The 19,918-nt window shown below is 45.4% G+C and overlaps 1 protein-coding gene across 3 annotated transcripts in view; it reads left to right on the top strand.

The window, feature by feature from the left end:
• Window positions 1-19,753, top strand: part of kirrel3l (kirre like nephrin family adhesion molecule 3, like) — a 33,778-nt gene extending 14,025 nt beyond the window's left edge. Inside the window, exons 2-15 of one of the 3 annotated variants that reach the window (XM_063486413.1) lie at window positions 7,554-7,706; window positions 8,335-8,484; window positions 10,415-10,572; window positions 12,036-12,186; window positions 12,327-12,432; window positions 12,677-12,825; window positions 12,961-13,088; window positions 14,296-14,422; window positions 14,854-14,954; window positions 15,670-15,868; window positions 16,694-16,813; window positions 17,006-17,115; window positions 17,269-17,358; window positions 17,475-19,753. In XM_063486413.1, the coding sequence (XP_063342483.1) occupies window positions 7,554-7,706; window positions 8,335-8,484; window positions 10,415-10,572; window positions 12,036-12,186; window positions 12,327-12,432; window positions 12,677-12,825; window positions 12,961-13,088; window positions 14,296-14,422; window positions 14,854-14,954; window positions 15,670-15,868; window positions 16,694-16,813; window positions 17,006-17,115; window positions 17,269-17,358; window positions 17,475-17,966 (2,234 nt within the window). In that variant the 3' untranslated portion in view covers window positions 17,967-19,753. Of the gene's footprint in view, window positions 1-7,550; window positions 7,707-8,334; window positions 8,485-10,414; window positions 10,573-12,035; window positions 12,187-12,326; window positions 12,433-12,676; window positions 12,826-12,960; window positions 13,089-14,295; window positions 14,423-14,853; window positions 14,955-15,669; window positions 15,869-16,693; window positions 16,814-17,005; window positions 17,116-17,268; window positions 17,359-17,474 lie in introns of all 3 variants that reach the window. The other 2 variants (XM_063486414.1, XM_063486412.1) reach the window with 2 other exon arrangements.
• Window positions 19,754-19,918: the final 165 nt, after the last annotated feature.

Below are 19,918 nucleotides of genomic sequence, written 5' to 3'. Positions count from 1 at the left end.
CTACAGAGCTCAGCTGCTTTCTCTGAAGAGGCTCTTGTCAGCTGCTGACAAAAAAGAATTATGCATCAAATTAAAGAGAGCTCCACTGAAATGGAGGCAAGTCGGGCATTAACCTCTAAGCTTTAAAAAGCACACATATTAAGCAACACTAATGAGACTCTCATTGAGCTGCCTGTGTTTTATATTCAAACACACACAAAAGCGCGGCTTTGACTTGCAGTGTGCCATTGCAGCTTCTCAATGAGGTTGTCTTTTGTATTTATCTCACCAGCAGCAAACACTGCGTAAGTGAACAATAGCGTAGATGGCCCCTTTACCGTAATAAGATGCATACATTTACAACATTACCACCCTCATTAAAAAATAATAATAATAAAGGGGAAAAAAAGTATTAATTATGAAACGCACTACTTCCTATCGCGAAGAGCCGAGGGGGTCTCCACTGGGCTCAATTAGGAAGAGCAGGCCGCAAATCCCTTGACTAAATTAATTGATACCCCAGAGCATTAGAGCCAGAGTCCCAGTACCGAATCTGTGCAGAGAATCCCTTTGTTTTCATTTCCACTGCATTTTTTTAAAGCAAGATATCGTGGCAATTTTCACATTATCTCCTCATTGTTTTATGGATTTTAATGTGTCATTTATTGATATATTTGTTTTGTTTACTTGTTTTATGGCGGCAGCTGAGATTGAAAAGATTTGCAGTTTTTTTTCTGCCCCCCCGTCTCATCTTTGAGCTGCCTCACTGCCACATGTTGTGAACCACTGCTATTTTATCCACCATGTCAGCTGTTATGCACACACTAAACCGCGGCTTTTGCAAGCAGCGCAAGAAGTTAATGATGTAAAAGCACAGTGAATTATATTGAAAGCCCTTCCATCCAAACACTGGCGAAAATGGGGGGGGGGGTAGCCAGAGAGAGAAATTGGGATATAGAGACAGAAAGAAAGAGAGAGAGAGAAAGCAAAGAGCAAAGAGGGGGCTGGTGACGTGCGGGGGGGTGGGGGGCAGAAGAGGGCTGGAACTGTGACACAGATCCCGCCAGCAGCTGTCTTGTGGTGGAAACACCAGGGGGTAAGCAGGAGCGCAATGACAAGACTAGCTCAATCAACATCTTGTCAACATTGCTGGCTGATGTGTACAGACAATTTCATACCACTGCCACTGACTCCCTCCCCTTTTTCTCTCCTTTTTATATGGCTTTTTTATTTCCTGTCCTCCTGCCAGCCAGCCAGTCACTTACTATCTGTCTGCATGGAGTCAGCTCTCAGCTCCCCTAGCTCTCGGCTTCAGTATAGGGGAGCTGTTTAAAAAAGCCGTGTTGGAATTATACTCAGAGAGATGCTTTTGCCCACTAGAAACCCTAAAGATATGGGCCTCTGACACTGAGTGCGCATCAATGTGCTCATGTGAGTGGCAAGTGTGAGAAGACAGTATAAGAATGAGTGTATTTATGGCACATTGTCGGGCACTGCAGCACACTGACTGTGCGAACCATTCACGTGCATTCACACGCTGACTATGTCACATCAGCACTCTTGGGTTCTTACCCAGCCTCCCCTTTTCTTCCCTCACTCCTTCCTCTCCCCGTATGCATACCACTCTATTACACTATCCACTGCATCTGTTAGCAGCTACCCAGGGAGAACCTCGGCTGCTGCTCACCCATGCGATCAGCCTCACTGCTGCCCTGATGTGTGCAGCGCCCTATTCCAGCAGGGGAAAAAACCTCATGGTGACAGCCTCGGAGACAGACTGATTACAGCATTCCATCAATCCCCTCTCAGGCTCCCTCCTTTGCAATTGGAAGCTGACAGGAGCCCACTTTTTCCATTTTTACCTTACCTCAGTTTTTTCTGGTCTTTCTAAAATATAGTACCTCTTTTTTTTTTGCTCTTGTTCCCCCCCTACTCTGCTTTCTTGAGTGTTGTGTTGACAAGCTGACACAAACCCCTGTGATTTTCACACCAGGGATGCAGAGAGCGAGAGAAAAGGGACAGGGGAAGGGGATACAGGATAGAGTAGAGGAAGGGATGGGGAGGGAAAGTGCAAGGGAGAGTCTGGTATGAGATGACAGCTGACACAGAGTCTGGAAAAGCAGAGTGATGGCAGGAAGAGCGACGGAGAAAGCAAATCAACAATTAGTAGCACCTTATAGAACGCACAAGGTTGGGGGGCTGGTAAGTATTGATTTCAGGTATCATGGTTCACTGAGTGTGGTCGTAAAGGTGATGAGCAGAGGAATGAGGGGATTGGGCTGGATTGTGAATGGATGCAGGAATGGGAGAGAATGCCCGCGGTTGGGGTTTCGGCAGAACACCAGGAGGGGGTTGGGTGGATGAGCGGGTCCACTCTCTAAAAAGGGGCCTAGGTCTGAGCCAAGATTTTCACAATGGAATAAAGGCTGAAAGGGGAGGCTAGGAGGATTAAACTCCAGCAAAACAGCTCTTAAAAAGCTGTTAGGCTGCAATTTGGGCACAAAAAAGCAAAATGGGAGAGAAGATAGTGAGAGTGGGCGGTTGGGAGTGCAGCTGAAATGCAATGTGGGAAAGAAAAGATGGAAGAGATGCTCGGTTGCATTAAGGTACGCTAGATACAGACATCTGCAGAGGCACAGGGTGAAGCTGTTTGCAACAGTTAAAGAAAAATACAGAGGTGCTCACCCATATAGTGTGTGTGATGGGGCGGGTGGCCATACTGCCATGGGCTGGTGGGTGGTATCTGTTGTTAGCGCCTTTCAAGCCCCTTAGAAGTTCTGTGAGAGTCACGGAAATGAGCTTAGTAGCCAGATCAAACATAAGATGGGTGCCGTGTCCCCTTTGGGACATACTGTTTGGTACAGCTACTACTCAGCATTACTCTCTGTTTATATGCACACACAAGCACACATACACACACACACACACACACACAGGAAAAGGAAGACAAAAGAGGCTGACTCAAAACAAAGGGATAATAATTCCATACAGAGAGAAATGGAGCTCCCATTTTCCAGCCCGATTTAGAAGCCTTATCTAGACAAGGCACAATGGATGGCATTTGGAGAAAGTGGTTGTTTATTCCAAGCTTGACACTTTTTTGCCAATTGCCTTGTTTTGTAATGTTTTTTGTCTGCTTTTCCTCCTCATTTTCTCATCTCTGGCTCTTATTGTGGGAAAACTCACACCAGCTGGGCTCGGGAGTCTTTGCCGTTAGCATAGGGCTGAAATGCAAGTGGATATCGGGTGCTATTTCTTTTTTTCTTTTTTTTAGCATTTTGAATTATTACTGCACAGAGCAAATTGTCCAGTCAAGTTGAGAGCACTTACATTTATAGACCCCACAGGACTGGATGTTGTACTCTTCGTACTGGATGGGAATGAGGACATGGCATAAAATCGGGACTAAAATAGGAACTCTTTGCAAACACTGCCATCAGCAGCTGAGTGTCATCGTAAAACATAGGAAAATGAACAGAGTGGAGTAGCTGATGTTATTTTATTTTTCATTTGAAGGTTCCGACTTATGCACTTAAATTGACTTTTGTGCCCTCAGATGGTATTCATTTATTTATTATTAATGTTTTTTTGGGTTTTTTTTGATTTTATCAGACAGTGTAACTGACTGTTAGTGCAATGATTTGGCTGTAAATGCACTGTGTAGTAGAGCCACATTTTATCTAAAGGTCAACACAAACACACACAATCTTGTTTCTGTAGCCCAGAGGGACTCCCTCATTGATAATGCATTTCTTATCCCCTTGCCTTCACCTTATCCATCACAATAAATGAATGCCTAATCCTAATGGCAGCGTTATACTACGTACGTGAGAGTTAGCTTGGGTCCTGCTGGTGCAAATTTTGTCATGAGGGCTGAACGCAAGACTCCACAGGGGGTGTCCGAGCGCCCTTGAGTTTGTTGTGACTGCAGCGTGTCCACACAGAAACTACAGTACAGCAGCAACAACAACGCTTTCCGACCATGACATTGAACGACTACTTGTCTGGGTATTCGCCGTTATCCACGTAACCTTAACTTAATTCTATCCCTGACCCTAAAACCAAGTCTTAAGCCTCAAAAAGCAGTCCATACCTCTGGGGACCTTGATTTTTGTTCCCACAGGTTTGTGTGCAGTCAGGTTAAAGTCCCCACCGGGATAAATGCACACGAGACACACTCACGTACATACGCACGCGCGCTCGCACACGCAGAATGACTGCTTCTATCTATTTCTATCAAGGCAGATGTCCAGTGGAGGACGGATCATTGCCGACATCTGTCCATCCCTTCCTGATCCTTCCTGATGTGAGCGCATCCCCTATCAGTTCAGATGAAGGAGAGAGAGCAAGCAGTTCCAGGGTCAACGCAAAGCTCTTTAATAGGTTTCGCCCAAGTCGAGGAGGCTGTTTTGCACTTAACACCAACCATGTGACAGAAACAGCAAAGTCACTGTGTCAAAGTAACTGCTAAATGTGCCCTCCAGTGCCTGACAAGTTGCTTACCCTATTAACGCTGCCCCAACCTCCACACTCATTCACACGTTGAGCTGAAACGGCAGACATAAACATACATAGCCCATTTTCAGTAGGCAAACACACACTCAGCACTTGGTGTCAGGCAGAAATGCACGAACACACAGACACACACAAACTTAGCCCCATGTGCATCCAGCGGTGTGAAATGATATTCCATTTTGAGAAATCCGGATTAAAATGTATCTGGCCAAATGTGTTTTTGACCTTGTTACTAGGGGACGGAAAAGCAGTCACGCGCATACATATACGCACAGCAAGGTGATAAAGAGCGAATACTGCATTTTTGGTGTTAGTGTAACATTTAAGCACGCAACGTGTTGTATAACTAATCTACTCTGCACATATTTACCTGCGTAGCAATCGAGACAACACGATAAATAAACTCACATCCTCTGCAGAAATGTTGGAATTTCAAGGGGATTCAAGTCTTTCTTTGCGAATGCGATTCAACTGCAGCCAATAGACAAGCTCCCCATTTTTAGTCTGCTGAAAATCACCGAAAACTATTTGTGTGTTTTCATTTGTGTACATGCATGTGTGTACGTGACACTGCAGCACACCAAGAACAAGCCTCCTCACACCCACAGCTCCCTACTTCTTCTGACTGCTTCTCCTCCACTACTTCTTTGTCTGGTTCCGTTCCTCCCTCTCTCCCCGTCAGAAATGTATTCATGTAATTAAGCTGCTAATACACCGTCAAAGAATTGTCTAATTCAGCAAGGAGGAATTAAAGGAATCTGGCATGAGTCATTAGCCAGTCGAGATGTTCTGTTGAGCATTTTCAATAAGGGATCTGGAGAGCAATGAATCACTCATATGGCGTGAAGACATTCTCTACAGCACATGCTCCGTACTCTATATTTGTACGGCTGCATATGCGTGAGTGTGTGTGCGTATGGTGTTAATTGCCATTTGTGAGCATGAGAAATTGTACGTGGGCGAGGTAAAGAGAAGTAATTCAATGCATGTAATCCATCTAAACAATCAACCAATGCAGTGAACTATTACCCATTGTAAACATTTAGATACTCTGGGCAAGATACTTAATTACAATCAATGTTTGTACTGTTGCAAGTACAAAGAGGAAAATCCCCCAACTCGCTTTGCAATGGGAGGAAAATGAAAACGCTCAATAGCTCATAACGGCAGCCGCCTGTAAGGGACAGGCGGGCAGACTGTTAAAACAGCATTTTTTTTGAAGGTATGACTGGAAAATGCCAGCCTTCGGTAAATGCCTAATGGCCTTCACTCGAAGACGTTTCACTTCTTATTGACGCTCTCAAATTGGCCTCTTTTGATCCCCAGTGCGTGACACACATACAGCAGTCTACCTGTTTGCACCCACAGCTCAATCGGCTTTTAAAGCTCTTTCATAAAAATGATGTACAGGGAGACAATACTGGAGAGCCGACATGCATTGTTCTCTGATCTTTCTTTCTTTTTCTTTTTTTTTTTTACATCTCGACTCGATCTATTAACACCTCGTTTGGCCCAGATGGATAGTAACAGACAATGGGAGCATGTGAAAATGGGTTTCGAGGCAGTTGTCGAGAGCCACAACGGTCTAAAGTGTTGAGCGCTCATGTTCCTGATGAGCTCACTGTTTGGCGGCTTTAATCGTGCTGTTGGATGACAGAGGCAGGAGGGTGCAAAGGGGTGAGGGAGGCGAAGGGTAGGGTGCAGTCCTGAGATGAAGTGGTTAATTGAGTGCAGGATAAACAGTGCCAACAACCACGGAAGCCCCTCAACACACCACCCCTTCAGAAAAGAAAAACTAGAAAGAATGGAGGGTAAAAGAAGGGGAGGATAACAGGGGGGGGTGAGGGAGCGAGAAAATCCCAGCTACCCTCTGGGGGGAAAAGCTGCTATTGAAAAGCTATTAAACTTGCATTTAGCAGGATTGATTAGAAATGAAGAGGCCTATTAAAAGAGAGGGACAAGAGGACAATAGCGCGTCTCTGGCCGCCGTATGTTGCCCTCCTTTCAGTGGCTTTCTTCATGTTGGGAGGGAGGGGGGATCCTGTCTGTTTAAGCGTTCCCACCAAGAGAAGCAGTTCGGGGTGGGGGGAGTGGGGGCTTAGCACTGCCTGAATAGAACCCTCTTTATCTTCCACTGTCCCCCTTCCCTTCCATTCTCCACCGAGCAACAAAGAGAGGAGAATGAGGGAAGGTTTTTTAAGTCCCCTTCCCAGCTCACACAGACATCCTACTTAGATAACCAACCAACTGCCTTTCTCCCTCTCACCTCCTGCCTTCCCTTACGAATTAGTTCCCTCTGGAGTGCTGCCATCTTCCCCCCTGCCAGTGGGGTTTGTAATACACAATCTTAAGCATAGTGGCACAAACTGTAGGAGCTGCGAATCCGTATTCACGCTGTGTTTCTGCATGCGTGTGAAGGCAAGCCAGCCAATCCGGGGAGACTTTGACTTAAACACAGCAGCGAAACGGCGGCAGCGGTGGCGGCAGTTGTCTCCGCTGACTTTCAGCAAGCTCGAATGAACGGGTCCCCAGGGAACTTTAATGGAGTTTTGATTGTTTAACATCCGTTTTTACAAAAAGCACATTGAAGGAGTGGCTGCGTTTTCTCTCCACAAGCGTGTTTGCTTCATGTCAGTGAGCATGTAACCATATGGTCTTGGGAAAGAGTTAAATAAGTTATGAGTAACAGCTGACTCTTCCTCTTAGAAGACGCATTTGTAGTGGGGGAACAAATAATATTTTCACGCATGTCCATTTCTCCCACCAAGTGCTGTGGTAACAGGAGAGTAAGCTGAGCAGTTCATGTCAGTCTGCTTTTTTTTTAAATAGTTGCATTATTTTGTCAAAGCCCTTACAGAGAAAGTTTCACTTTCCTCGTCATGCGTCTCTGCTGGCACTGCAGAAATCTACTGTGATTACATTTTCTGAATTGAATACATCGAGATTTTATAGCCATATTGTGACTCTCGGTATGAATTTGCAGTTTGCCATCAAGGAAAAGGTCAATTTAAAGATTTTAGATGTTCACGTTGTCTCCTTTTTATTTTTTCTTTCAGCAGCCACCCAAGCAGCCTACTTCTCCCAGCAGCCCCAGGACCAGGTGGTTATATCCGGTCAGTCGGTGACCTTGCCTTGTGTCATCGTGGGTTACCGGGGAATGGTACAGTGGACCAAAGATGGCCTGGCACTGGGAGGAGAGAGAGATCTACCAGGTATTATCACTGACTTCTTCTCTCCAGCCCCCTCCTTTTTCTTCTCCTGCCCTCTCTGTGTTTAGTGCTCTCTCTGTCTCTGTCTGTCCTGCTGCAATTAATGCCAGGCCTCATTAGAAATCAAGTCTCTCTCTGTCAACCTTTGGGGTTTTACACAAATGAATGGTGAGTGAACAATGTACTGCAGACAGGTTGGCTACTGCTGCACACACCGAACTTTAATTTGTTGTTTAGCATTTTAACTCTTGTAAGAAGGTGGATAATCAATTGGCTTTTGCCACACATTGACATTTAAATGTGTGGCTGACTAGCGTAAAGGTGGAGAAGCTTCCTCTTGACCTTAGCCACCCCATCTTCATTGTGCCTGTATTTAAAGGACAGTCTTCCCATGCAGCAGCCTTCTCACGTGTTGCATCTCTAGGCTCACGCTGCTCTGGTAACACAATGGCTCAATGCCTGGCCCTGTGAGGTGCTGCTTGCTTTCATTTGTGTCTTAAAGAGCCTTGCCACGTTTCTTTTGGCTTTGTTCGGGGCACAAGTCTGTTCATTTTATAGTCCTTTCATTATGTGTTTGTTGTTGGTTGGTTTGTTTGTCTCTGACTCTATTCTCTGTGCTGGCTTCATGCAGGCTGGACACGCTATTCCTTAATGGGCGACCCGCTATCAGGCGAGCACAGCTTGCAGATCGATTCAGCAGAGTTGGCGGATGACGCGGTGTATGAGTGTCAGGCTACACAGGCAGCGCTTCGCTCCCACCGTGCCAAGCTCACTGTACTAGGTAAGATACACAGCTCACGCATGATCCTCACAGCCGGCCCTTGTGCCAGGGCCTGCAGGCTGGCAGTGCATGGGAAAAATCAGGGGAGTGTCTTCATTGCAGAGCATAAAAGCTTGCAGACAACTACCCTAATAATACATGTTCATCCCATGAAATGAATCACTTTCAAAACATTAAATGTCTTAAACTTCATAGTTTGTTTGTTTGCTTTTTTTTCAATCAGCACTTATAGATAACGTTATCTGTACAGTTTCCAAGTGGAAAACATGCCTTGAAAGCATAATTCAAACCAAATAAGACTCAACCATGAGAAGAAAAAGACGAAAAAAAGAAACACGAGCACTCCTAGTCGCGATAATCAAGACTCTCGACGTCTAGGGTAATGTGATTGCTGCAGTCGCAAATGACTTGCGTAGTCGCTTGAAAGTCTGCATAGTTAGCACATTTTACAGTGAGCCACAACATTTGTCAACCGCACGGCGGTTTTTACATTAACGTGATGTGAGTGATCTACTTCTTCACACAGACCTTCAGAGGTGGGGTGAGGTGGAGCGGAGTGGGGTAGGGATGGGGGAGTACGGGGAGGAGGAGGAGGGGGGCCAGATCTTTTGGGAATTGGAGTTGACATAGTACTGCTGGCATCTGGTGGCATGAAAAGGAATATCACTCTATAAATTAGCCCTGTCAATTGCCCATAAATGGACCTGCAAGGCAAGCATTTTTCATCAAGAAAGGAAAACTCAAAGGGAACAATTATAGAGATCTGTTGCTGCAGCTTATGTGAACATTTCTCCACAAAGACCCTGCTGTCACTGAATCCATCCGTTGCATGGAGGTGTCTGTTCAAAGTCACTGAGGCAGAGTGACAAGTGGTGCAGATAGCACTACAATGGGAGGGCAAATTGAGTGGTAGGTAGAAACATTTCAGCTAAATGAACAGAATCTGAGGACTCACCCGAGCTCATCTGCCCACCTTTATCTGTCTCGTGTCACCGTCAAAAGCTGCGCAGCGTAGCACGAAGCAGTGCGGTCGCCACATGCCCACACACAACCAGAGAGTGTGTGTGGAGGCAGTCATGAAAACTTGATAAAACTGCCTCTTCAACATTAAATGCACTCTCGAAAGACCAAGGCCGACACCGAGGCTGGTGCTTCATGAACATTATGTGCATTTCATAAACACATAAATGAAATCAGGTGCATTGCTCATGTTTTTGTGTGGACATGAGGAGGGAGCGTGTGCCTAACTTGTGAGTGTATGTGTGTGTCTGTGTGTGCGTAAATCAATGTGGCCAGATGAGACCAAAGCAATCCTGCACAGTCAAAGGAGTCAACGGTGGGAGTGCAGTCAGGGGAATCGGCATGGAAATTAAAATCACCTAGCACTCGGATTCCATTAGTGTCCGTGCCGCGGCAGCGGAAGGACCTCTGACAATTCAGATACACACAGTGAAATTGGTTCGGTAGAGGGTGCAAGAAAGGCCAGCACAAACCCCATGTTTACGCCTTCCCTTATTGGTTGGGGAGATAGACGCCTTCATCAGGGGTGGCACGCTTGGCTTGACAGTGGTGCGTGCGAAACCATGCAAATAAATGAACAAATAAGCAATTCAGTTGAAACATCACTCTGCAACAGTAAGAGCAAATAGAGCAATAATGCTAGCCCCAAGAAAGGAAATAAATAAGTTTGAGTGTGTGTGTGCTTTTTTTTTCTTTCACCAAATGACAACAGCTCTCGGCCTTTTCTCCTGTCTGAAACTACACCTTGTTAAAAAGACACTTGGCAATAAGAAGGTATTGTTATATATTGACGATGGGCTAAGAGCAACAGCAAGCTCAATATCAGTAATGCGTCTTTGCGGTTCTGCGCTCGCCCGGAGCTGCAATGAGTCTTTTTGTTTTGAGCTGTATGTTTGTTTCTGCTTTACAGTTCCTCCCTCTGACCCTGTGGTGGAAGGCGGCCCCGTTGTACGTCTCAAGGCCCACACACCGCACAACCTCACCTGCAGAGCCTCGGGAGCCAAACCTGCTGCTGAAATCACCTGGTACAGAGATGGAGAAGTCATGGAAACTGCAATTTATTCCAAGGTACAGTGAGAACAGAGCCGCGCTTTGCATTATCATTCAATCACCACACACCTACACAATATTACAAACTGTAACAGCGGGCAGAAATAAATGCAAAGCTATTCAAAAACAGAAATATTTTCTCTCGGGGTATAATACTCCTATCTTTTTCCTCATTTCTGTTTGGATGCTTTTTTTCTCCATCTATCTTTCACGGTATCTCACGCTTTCTTTTTCCATCGCCACCCTTTCCTCACAAGATTTGTTCGCTTACTCTCTGCAGTCCCCCTTCCGCATCCACTCATTCCTGACCCCCCCTACCCATCCCACCCCACCCCTTCCACCCTAGCTTCTCTCCCTTCCCTCCCCTCCCCACACCACCTCACCCCACACCACCTCAGCCCTCTTCACTCTCTACTCCCTCCCCTTTTTTTGCTCACTAATGCAGCCACACTACAGCATAACTGGAGCATGCCAAAGCTCAGACAGGCATGAGTGTTTCATACAGTAGAGTTTCTGCAAAGAAGAAATCACCCACAACAATTGTAAAAACACAATGGGGATGCGCCAGAGCGTAAGCTAGCCGCGGCTGGGAAAGTGTCACATTTTTCATGCTCTCTGACCACGCTAAACGATGCTAAACGCCACATTTAAGGAGGCGAGAGCCCACAGTGAGGAGGGAAGGAAGCGGGCTACAGGGGGAGAGAGAGGAGATGAGATGAGATGTGAGGAATGTGGAGGAGAGGAATAGAAAGGGGTGGGGGGAGTGAAGACAGAGCAAAGTGTTGTTAATAGCTTTGTGAAAATAAAAAAAAAGAAAGAACAAGAGAATTTCCAACGTTTAGGAGTGAAACTGGGGGTAGGCAGTGCTCTGTCCAAGTGAGGGCTGGCGACAGGGAGGGATGTGATTTGATCTAGCATAAAAATGCTTTTTGTGTGTCTGGCTTAGAAAATGGAAGACCTGCTCCATTGATCTGGCTGTCCAGGGAAAAGGTTCAGCTCGCCCCTGCTCTTTTCCAATGATGTGTGACACCCCTCCCTCGCTGTCACCAACCAAAAAAAAAGGACACGCAGGCAGCTCAGCTTTCACTTTCTTTTTTTTGTTTTTTTCTCATGTATGAGGAAGAGAGGAAGAAAGTGAGAGAGCAGTGAGCCATATCCTCAGAATCTACACCTTTCCTCACTTAGGCGTATTGATTTCTGTGAGCAGTAAATAGATTTAAAAGATGATGACAAACAAGGAGCGCTGACTGGGAACACTCTCAGAAATGTGGGAACAGCACAATATCCCCTGCTGCATCATAAAATATATGATTTAAGTGCCATGCCAGGGAACAGGATGGCAATTTTTAATGCTTCACGCATGAAAAAAATAAAATAAGACTGGCGGTGTGTAAATGGTGAAGTCACTAATGACATGCAACTTTGTTGTGTGACGCTGAGCTGATTTTTACTCACCTCTTCGTTTTTGTCCTTCCTCATAGTCCCTAATGGAGGATGGGAAGAGGGAAGCAGCTGTCAGTAAGCTTCCAATCATTCCAGAGGACAGTGACTCCGGACGCACCTACACCTGCAGGGTTCTTAACCCAGCTGCCCCTGCTGGACGACAGACATCAGTCACTATCAATGTCCAGCGTGAGTCCAGCATCCACCTGCCTACAAACACTCTGAAATTATCAACGTGCAGCATGCAGTCACCAGTGTTCTGTGGAGACGAATGAATGCTTTTGCGAAGTCATGCATGTCAGTGACATGAATGTTTCTGCTTCTCACAGACCCCCCTTCAGTGACTCTGTCAGTCCAGCCTCAGACTGTAACAGAGGGAGCCAAGGTTCTCTTCATCTGCTCTGCCTCAGCCAATCCTGAAATCACTGGATACAGGTATCTGTCTTTTCTGTGTCCACTCTAAACCTCTGTGTTGCACTGAGACATAAAAGCCTAATAAAATGAATTTTATAAGCTGCAAAAATGTTATAAACTGAGACAAAAAGATGCCAAGTAGACTCCGAGGATTTAATGGGCTGTTTGATTGGCACAAGCCACAAATCGGCTAACAGCCACTTTGATACGCATCGCACCGTTCCTTACCTGAACTAATGGAGCTGTGATCATTCATTTGTTCCAGGTGGTCGAAAGGAGGAGTCCCCATCTCTGAAGCAAATGGGGATAGCCTTGAGGTGACAGTGGACTACTCCTACTTCACAGACCCCGTCTCCTGTGAGGTGTCCAACTCTGTGGGCAGCACCAATGTCAGCACTCTGGTTGATGTCCAGTGTAAGTTTAACTGAAGGCAAACACTGTATGCGGTGTGGTTTGTGTTTTCAGATATTGAAGGTAGAGCAGCTTTAAAAAAAAAAAAAAAAGTCTCTTACTGATTCTAACTGGCCGCCTGCATTGCTTCCCTTCTAGTTGGCCCCAGACTGCTGTCGGAGCCGAAGCCCATGACAGTGGATACCGGCATGGATGCAGCCTTCACTTGTGCGTGGACTGGAAACCCTCCTCTGACCCTGGCTTGGACCAAGCAAGGCTCCAGTGTGGTAAGGCAACAACAACAAAAAAGCCAGTCACCACATTTTCTTGATGCTAAAGCTTCAGCACCACATCTCAGCACCATTCCTCCGGAGAGAAACATTCACACATGGCCTTGAGGCATGAATCCCTCACACTTTTTCCCACACTTCCTTTTTTCAGGCAGAAACTTCAACACCTCCTCTCACCACTCTCCCTGAGGGCTAAAGCCTCTGGCAGAAAACTGCCTGTCCTATGACAGATTCATAGAGCACCATCAGAGCACACGACATGTTGTCACAATCTCGACTTAATCAATCGGTCAATCAATCAGTCATTCAAGGGGAGAATCACTACTTGTACTTGTAACTTTTAGAGCAGCATCTCCCGCTTCTCGACAGCACAAAGGCCCAGCTACGCTTGCGTATCTATCTCCTTAAAGTCAATTTTGCAGGTGGAACAAATGGGACACTTCCACCTTCACGTTACATCATGCTGGTAAAAGTGTTCTAGCGTGCACACCATTAGTGGGGGCATCCCATAGGAGATCTCTCTTGGCAACTAATGTAATTTCTGAAGCTATGCTGGAAAAAGCACCCCCGGTCAAGAATGCTGTGGGATGGCATAAGCAATGCTGTCATCTTAAAGAGAGAATGCTTTCAGCCACACTCAGGGAATGGTGCAGACATTTTTTCTAATCCACCCACTGCCACTGTCCCTCACACAGCCATGAGTAATAGATTAATTGGGTTACTCCATAAGCGTGGTGAAATTAAAAAAAATGTAGAGTGAGAGGGAGATGTGAAGATGGAGAGAGGGAGGGAGGAGGGAGGAGGATGGAGCGGGGGTAAATGGATTAATCACAGCTTGATGGAATGACAGGATCAATGAGCTAAGGAGTGAGTGAGTGTAGCAGCTCCAAAGGCTAGGGCCCACTCACACATGCTTGGTTCTGTCCCCACTGTTTAATTGCAACAATCTCCACAGCAGCACGGTCACTCAGCAGTGGCTGGAGTGCTTAATGCTGTGATTAAAGCTCTTCACAATGAAATTAAACTCAAACCACCAGCATTTGTTACAATGGTCAGCCCACCTCTGTGCTGCCTGCACAGTGAGTGGGCCACTGATAAAGGTCCCACTTTGCTTTCGCCTGCCTCTTCTGCTCACCACCTTGTTCTTTCTGTCTCTTTCTGTCTCTAACATAGTTCTCACTTGTCTCCCTGGATTTCTCACTAGGTGCTCAGTAATGGTAACACCTTGCAGCTGAAGGCTGTTACTCAGGAGGATGCTGGCACATACACCTGCAAGGCCATTGTACCCCGTATTGGAGTTGCAGAAAGAGATGTCACTCTAACTGTAAATGGTAAGAAGTTTCTTAAAGAACAAAAAAAAATAATAATAAATCGCTTTATGTTAAATTTACTCCTCATTACTTTAAAAACCTATATATTTTTTATCTTTTTACTCTGTTACATTCATTTGACAACTGTCTAGTTACTTATTTAGTTAAAACATTATTTTTTATTTTTTTTTAGAATTTTCAGTAGTTTCAAACACCAAAGCAGAGTTTTCTCATGAAACATTTCACAAAAAGAGCAAAGATTACAGAAAAGTCATGAGATTAATACATACCAGATTTATCCTTTGTGCCATTGGATGGGCCTGATATAGGAAATGGTTACTTAGTTATTATTTCTAACACCACTTTACTGTCTAGGTTTTTTGTGTGCTTGCACTTGTACGTCTTTTTTAAAACTCTCTTTATTTCCTTCACTTTCTTTCATCTGCCCACAGGTCCACCTATCATCACAGCAGAGGCCACACAGCACGCTGTCAAACACTCCAAGGGCAAGCTGGAGTGCCGGGTGGGAAGCAGCCCCCCACCTGATAAGATTGTAAGTGATCCTCTTATTTGTGTTGTGTGTTGTCATTCACTAATGCTTATTAGCTTACACACTCAGTTTGTACATACTCCCCATTCCTTACCCCGCCCACATAAGCAGCATCACTAACATGAGCTTTACCCCTGACCTCACCTCTACACCTTTGCACCAGCACATCTCCACCTTGCTTGCTAAAACAAAACATATACACAGACACTGACCGGAATGATTGTGGAGTTATTGGAGCTGCCGAAAGAATGGCTTCCTGCAGGTTTCAGCCAGACCACATTCAATTAGCGGCCCAAGAGGCATCAGTCGTCTGACCCTGTTGAACTGCTGAATGTACGCTGGGCTGAGAGAGGATAATTAGGGTGCGAGAAGTGAGAGACAGGTGCCCTGCTGGCCCTGTGCTAGACACGGCAAAAAGTAGCCTTATTTCCCAGTGTAGCTACCTAACCCTCCTTAGGCTTCACCTGCAGGGCAAACGTGGGAGGCAGCTTAAACATGAGTCTGTGAGTTGTGTCAGACACCGAGCACCTCAGAGGTCAGCAGGGAAAAAGCACAAGAGAGAGAGAGAGAGAGAGAGAGAGAGCCGGCGTTCACACAGCAGCAGGCAGGGATCTAAGGATAAACAGCCGTGCCGGCTTCTGCTTTGCTCACAGGTGAAGGATTCTTTATAGAACAATGACTTACCCCCTGTTGTCTATTCTCTCACTCTTCTCCACAGGTGTGGACCTTTGGGGACATGAGCCTGTCCTCCGGCTCCTCCGGTCGTTACTCAGTGCAGACAGTAACCAGTGACCACGGAGTCGTGTCGTCTCTGGTGCTATCTGAGGCTCTGGCACAAGATTTCCAGCTGCGCTACAACTGCACTGCTTGGAACCGCTTCGGCACAGGCACTGCCCTGGTCACGCTGAAGGAGCAAGGTACACACGGGCAGAGTAATACTCCTGCACAGGAGTTATAGCGATAGTCTCGGTTCTTGCTGTGAAGATTGGGTAAAAGTAGTGCCCCCGTCTCGTGCTTATCTTAATTATGCTCTTCTAATCGATATGATTTAATCAGCAGATGGCTTCTTTAATGAATATGTTTGCCCCATAACATAGATATTGATTAGGGACAAAAGTCAATTAGAGGAAGCCACATGTGTTTGCAGTTGGGATCATAGTCTCTATCACTGTCTTATAGCCAAGCTCAGCATCTCAGGCTGCAGGCCCCTTAAGTGGTTTTAAAATTAAACAGCGGTGGTACGACTCCAGTGATGCTAGGGGAAACCTTTGTTGCAGTAGACACCAAAAATGAGGTCCTCGCCAGTAATTTACATCAACGTAGCAGAGCAGGGTCTCCAGAGAAATGGGCAGCACTATCTCCTGGAATCTCTAATTAGATTACTGTCTATTGCTTCATTGCATGTCAGGCCTTGTTACCCTTCTTTCAGAGAGATTAGAGACAATAGCCAGGCTGTGAGATGCTGGATTGCCCACATGAGCATATGTTACAGTCACTGTGAGAAGATCAGGGCTTACTGCAGATCAATTTATGGGCACTAGAGCGTTTTTCAGATTAGCAAGGCAAGAAAAAAAAAGAGAACAGAATCTCTTCTGTTTCTTTCATTTGCTCCAATATGCACTTTCTTAGCACAGACACTTATGTTCTGCTGTCTCTCATTTCATCCCTTCCCCATCTCTTGACAAACCATCGACCCTCACCCTCTTTGCCACGCATTTCTTCTGTTACCATTGTTCTTGCAGAAGCACTGCCGATGTTGATAATTGTAGGTGGGGCAGTAGGTGGCGGCTGTGTCCTGCTCATCTGTGTCATCACTCTGGTCTCCCTCTGCTGCAGGCACACAGGCAAAGGTGAGCTCAACGGTTAGTATGGGCAGGAGGGTCAACAGCCAATTCTTCAAATCGAACATAATAAAGTGCCTGCGAGCTGAAAATTGAAAAGATTATGTTCAATTTTGTGCCGTTTCACCTTGAGTTTGAATAGAAAGCTTCGTGTAAATTGGATTTACAAATCTTCCCGGCAATGTTGAGTGAATCTGTTCTCATTTCCCATAGGCAAAAGATGCACTCGTCTTTCCAAGAGTGACATCAGAGTTCAGATTGTTCACAGCGATCACAATGCTACACGCGGCAACGACGACGAGGAAGATGTCAAAGAACCCATGGTAGGTCTATTTTGTTCAGCTTCTCTGTATGTCAAACATCTCCATGGACTGTGAGAGAGAAATCAGTACTATTATAACATAATGTTCAGGCTTTCTTTTGTTCTTATTCTAGTAAGGTCTTGTTCATCCTAATAATTCTTGGTCTTCCCTCAGGCTCCAAACAGCAGCGAGTCTCCCGGGACATCGCGCACAGAACACAGCGACCTCCTGGAAGAGGAGGAGGACGAAAGATCGGACATCAAGGTAAAACTGAAAAACACTTCCTTGAAGAAACTCTCAAAATAGTAAGCATGCTTTTTTTTCACATGATACTGAACTAAAGTCAAATTGATGGTTTTTTCCCTCTGTTTTTTTCAAAGGATCCTACCAATGGTTACTACAATGTTCGTGGCCACGACGACCGTCATATTCGCAGCAGCGGATTTTCTGAATACGTGCCCAATTCTCGGCCGGTCTACACTCCATCGCAGCTGCCCTCCCCCAGCCCCGTGTACGGTCAGCACGGCACCCAACCCCGTGCCTATGACTTCTCCCACCGATACGCAACCACCACAGTGAGCAGAACCTCATACGAACAGCAGCAGGCTGCCCAGCAGCAGCCTGCCCAGCAAGGGGGAGTTTATCCCACTGACCCCCTCTACAGTGGCACTGCTTACCTACCTGCTACTTATGGCCACGCCTTCACCAGTTATGTTAAGCCTGCTTCCTATGAGAAGGTGGATGCGTACGACCAATCAGATCAGGCCAGCAAGGTCTCAAGCTCATCTCGCTTCTCTTACGCCTCGTCACAAGTGTCCTCCCAGCAGTCCGACTATGGCCGGCCCTCGCAACGTATGCAGACTCATGTCTGATAGGGCCGAAAAAAAAAAAGAGTAAAGAAGCAGTGAGTAGATAACTATTTGTCACCACATGTGTGGGCGGACTAACATGAACTTTCTTTACTCGGACAGTCCTGCAGGGATTTGTTAGGACAGTATAAGAAGGGAGGCATGATTTCGGTTATGAATAACCAACCTGCGATGGACGGCAGCATCTACAATAATGTGAACTTGTAGAGCTAGAAAATTAAGCAGATTGTGATGTTCAAGTCAAGCATATGATGAACATTACAGTGCGATACCTCACTAGGTTGTCTCTACATGATGACCACCCAAACTTGTGGAGATGTTCTGCGAGTTCGTGGGCCAACCAGAAAATAAATCAAACGCATCCCTTAAATTTGGGTGGCCAAAACAACTGGGGTAGCTGTTTACCTGCATTCCAGAGTTTACTTTGTGTCAACACTAATTGTAAACATGACCTCGTAAATACTTTGAAAGAAGATAGTACGAGCTAACACGTACAGTATTTGAGGGGGAGGGGGTAAAAAGGTGTGAAGAACCTTTGTTGTCTGTCATTTTGATGTTTTCGTTGGCATGCGAAAGGAATTGTAAGCACATTTGTGTCTCTATCATCTACAAATGACTGAGCTATCCACAGAGACAGACATGAACTATTCTGCACAACAGGCTAGCTGCACTAACCAACAAGTGCTACAGGCACTCTATTGTAAGTGGAATACATCTGGACTGAACTGTGTTTCTGGAGCCTCTCGTGATAACCTTAACACGTTGGACACAAAGTGTTGTCTGCCAGTGGGGAGAGAAGAATGTGCATATTGCCTTCGTTTTAATGGAGGACTCTATGTTGTACTGACACGGACGAGTTAAGGCAGTGAAAACCCAAAGATGGTAACAAATTGTATAGGTAATAAAAATAGGGGCTGATGTTGAAAACTGTTGATCTACCCCTGCATCGTTTCCTGCTGTACTTTCTGATTGTAAAATCAAGAGTAGGAACTTACCAGAACAATCAAAAGTGGTCTTTTTTTTTTTTTTTTTTTTGGAAAATGGTGGCAATCTTGAACTTGAAATAAACTTGAACGCAGCGTCAACTTCGGCAGGCTTAGGTGGGGTAAGACGTGGAAGGTGGTCCTGACGGGGGACCACCCGCTCTCAAGTTTTACAACTCAACTCAATCAAATCGTCTCGCTATGTTTACAAGAAACAGTACTACCCTGAAACTGAGTATCTGTACAAATGGCTAAGTCCATACTTTCTCTCTGTTGCATGCAAATGATGTGTCTAGTGAAACTCTTCAGCGTTTTTATTCATGTCCATTTCATGTTCGAGACATCGGTTACTGCACCTGACCCAGCCGCATTCCACTTCCTGGGCGTTTTTGGTGTGGATGCTTGTACTGCCATTTGTCTAAAAATATAAAGAAAGAAATGAAACGTTCCCAGGCAGCCTAATGAGAGAACAAATGTCACTTAAAGTGAGGAGGCAAACATCATCGCTTGTCTTTATTTTTCTATTTTGTATACGCCTTAAAGTACAGCGTGTAAGCTGCTCTACTGTAAAGTATCTTTATATACATATGTATCTATCTCAGTTTATTTTATTTGGTATTCACACATTTTCTTGTCTGAGTTGTTCATCATTCCTCTGAATGCAGTTACCATGCTTTGGAACACAACTAATTGCCATTTTGTTTGTTCATTCTTTTAATATTGTATTAAGAATTTTATTTGCTAAAAAAAAATGAGCTATTGTTGCTTGTACCTTTGTACACATATTTATATTTAAATAAAACCATTTCCGATAAAGAACACGGCTCATGTGAATCCTCAGAGTTAATCAGCCTGGTGAGCTGCTTCATTGGGCATGGGGAACAGTGAAAAACAAAGCCTCCCATGTAGCAAAAATGATGAATACATAAATTAGCAGCACTGTCTATGTTGATTTTCCTATTCCCCCAGTGG

Source organism: Pelmatolapia mariae, linkage group LG10_11 (assembly GCF_036321145.2).
Source record: "Pelmatolapia mariae isolate MD_Pm_ZW linkage group LG10_11, Pm_UMD_F_2, whole genome shotgun sequence".
NCBI classification, from domain to species: Eukaryota; Metazoa; Chordata; class Actinopteri; order Cichliformes; family Cichlidae; genus Pelmatolapia; species Pelmatolapia mariae.
The sequence above is the reverse complement of the archived record's forward strand: the minus strand, read 5'-3'. Positions and strand labels throughout refer to the sequence as shown.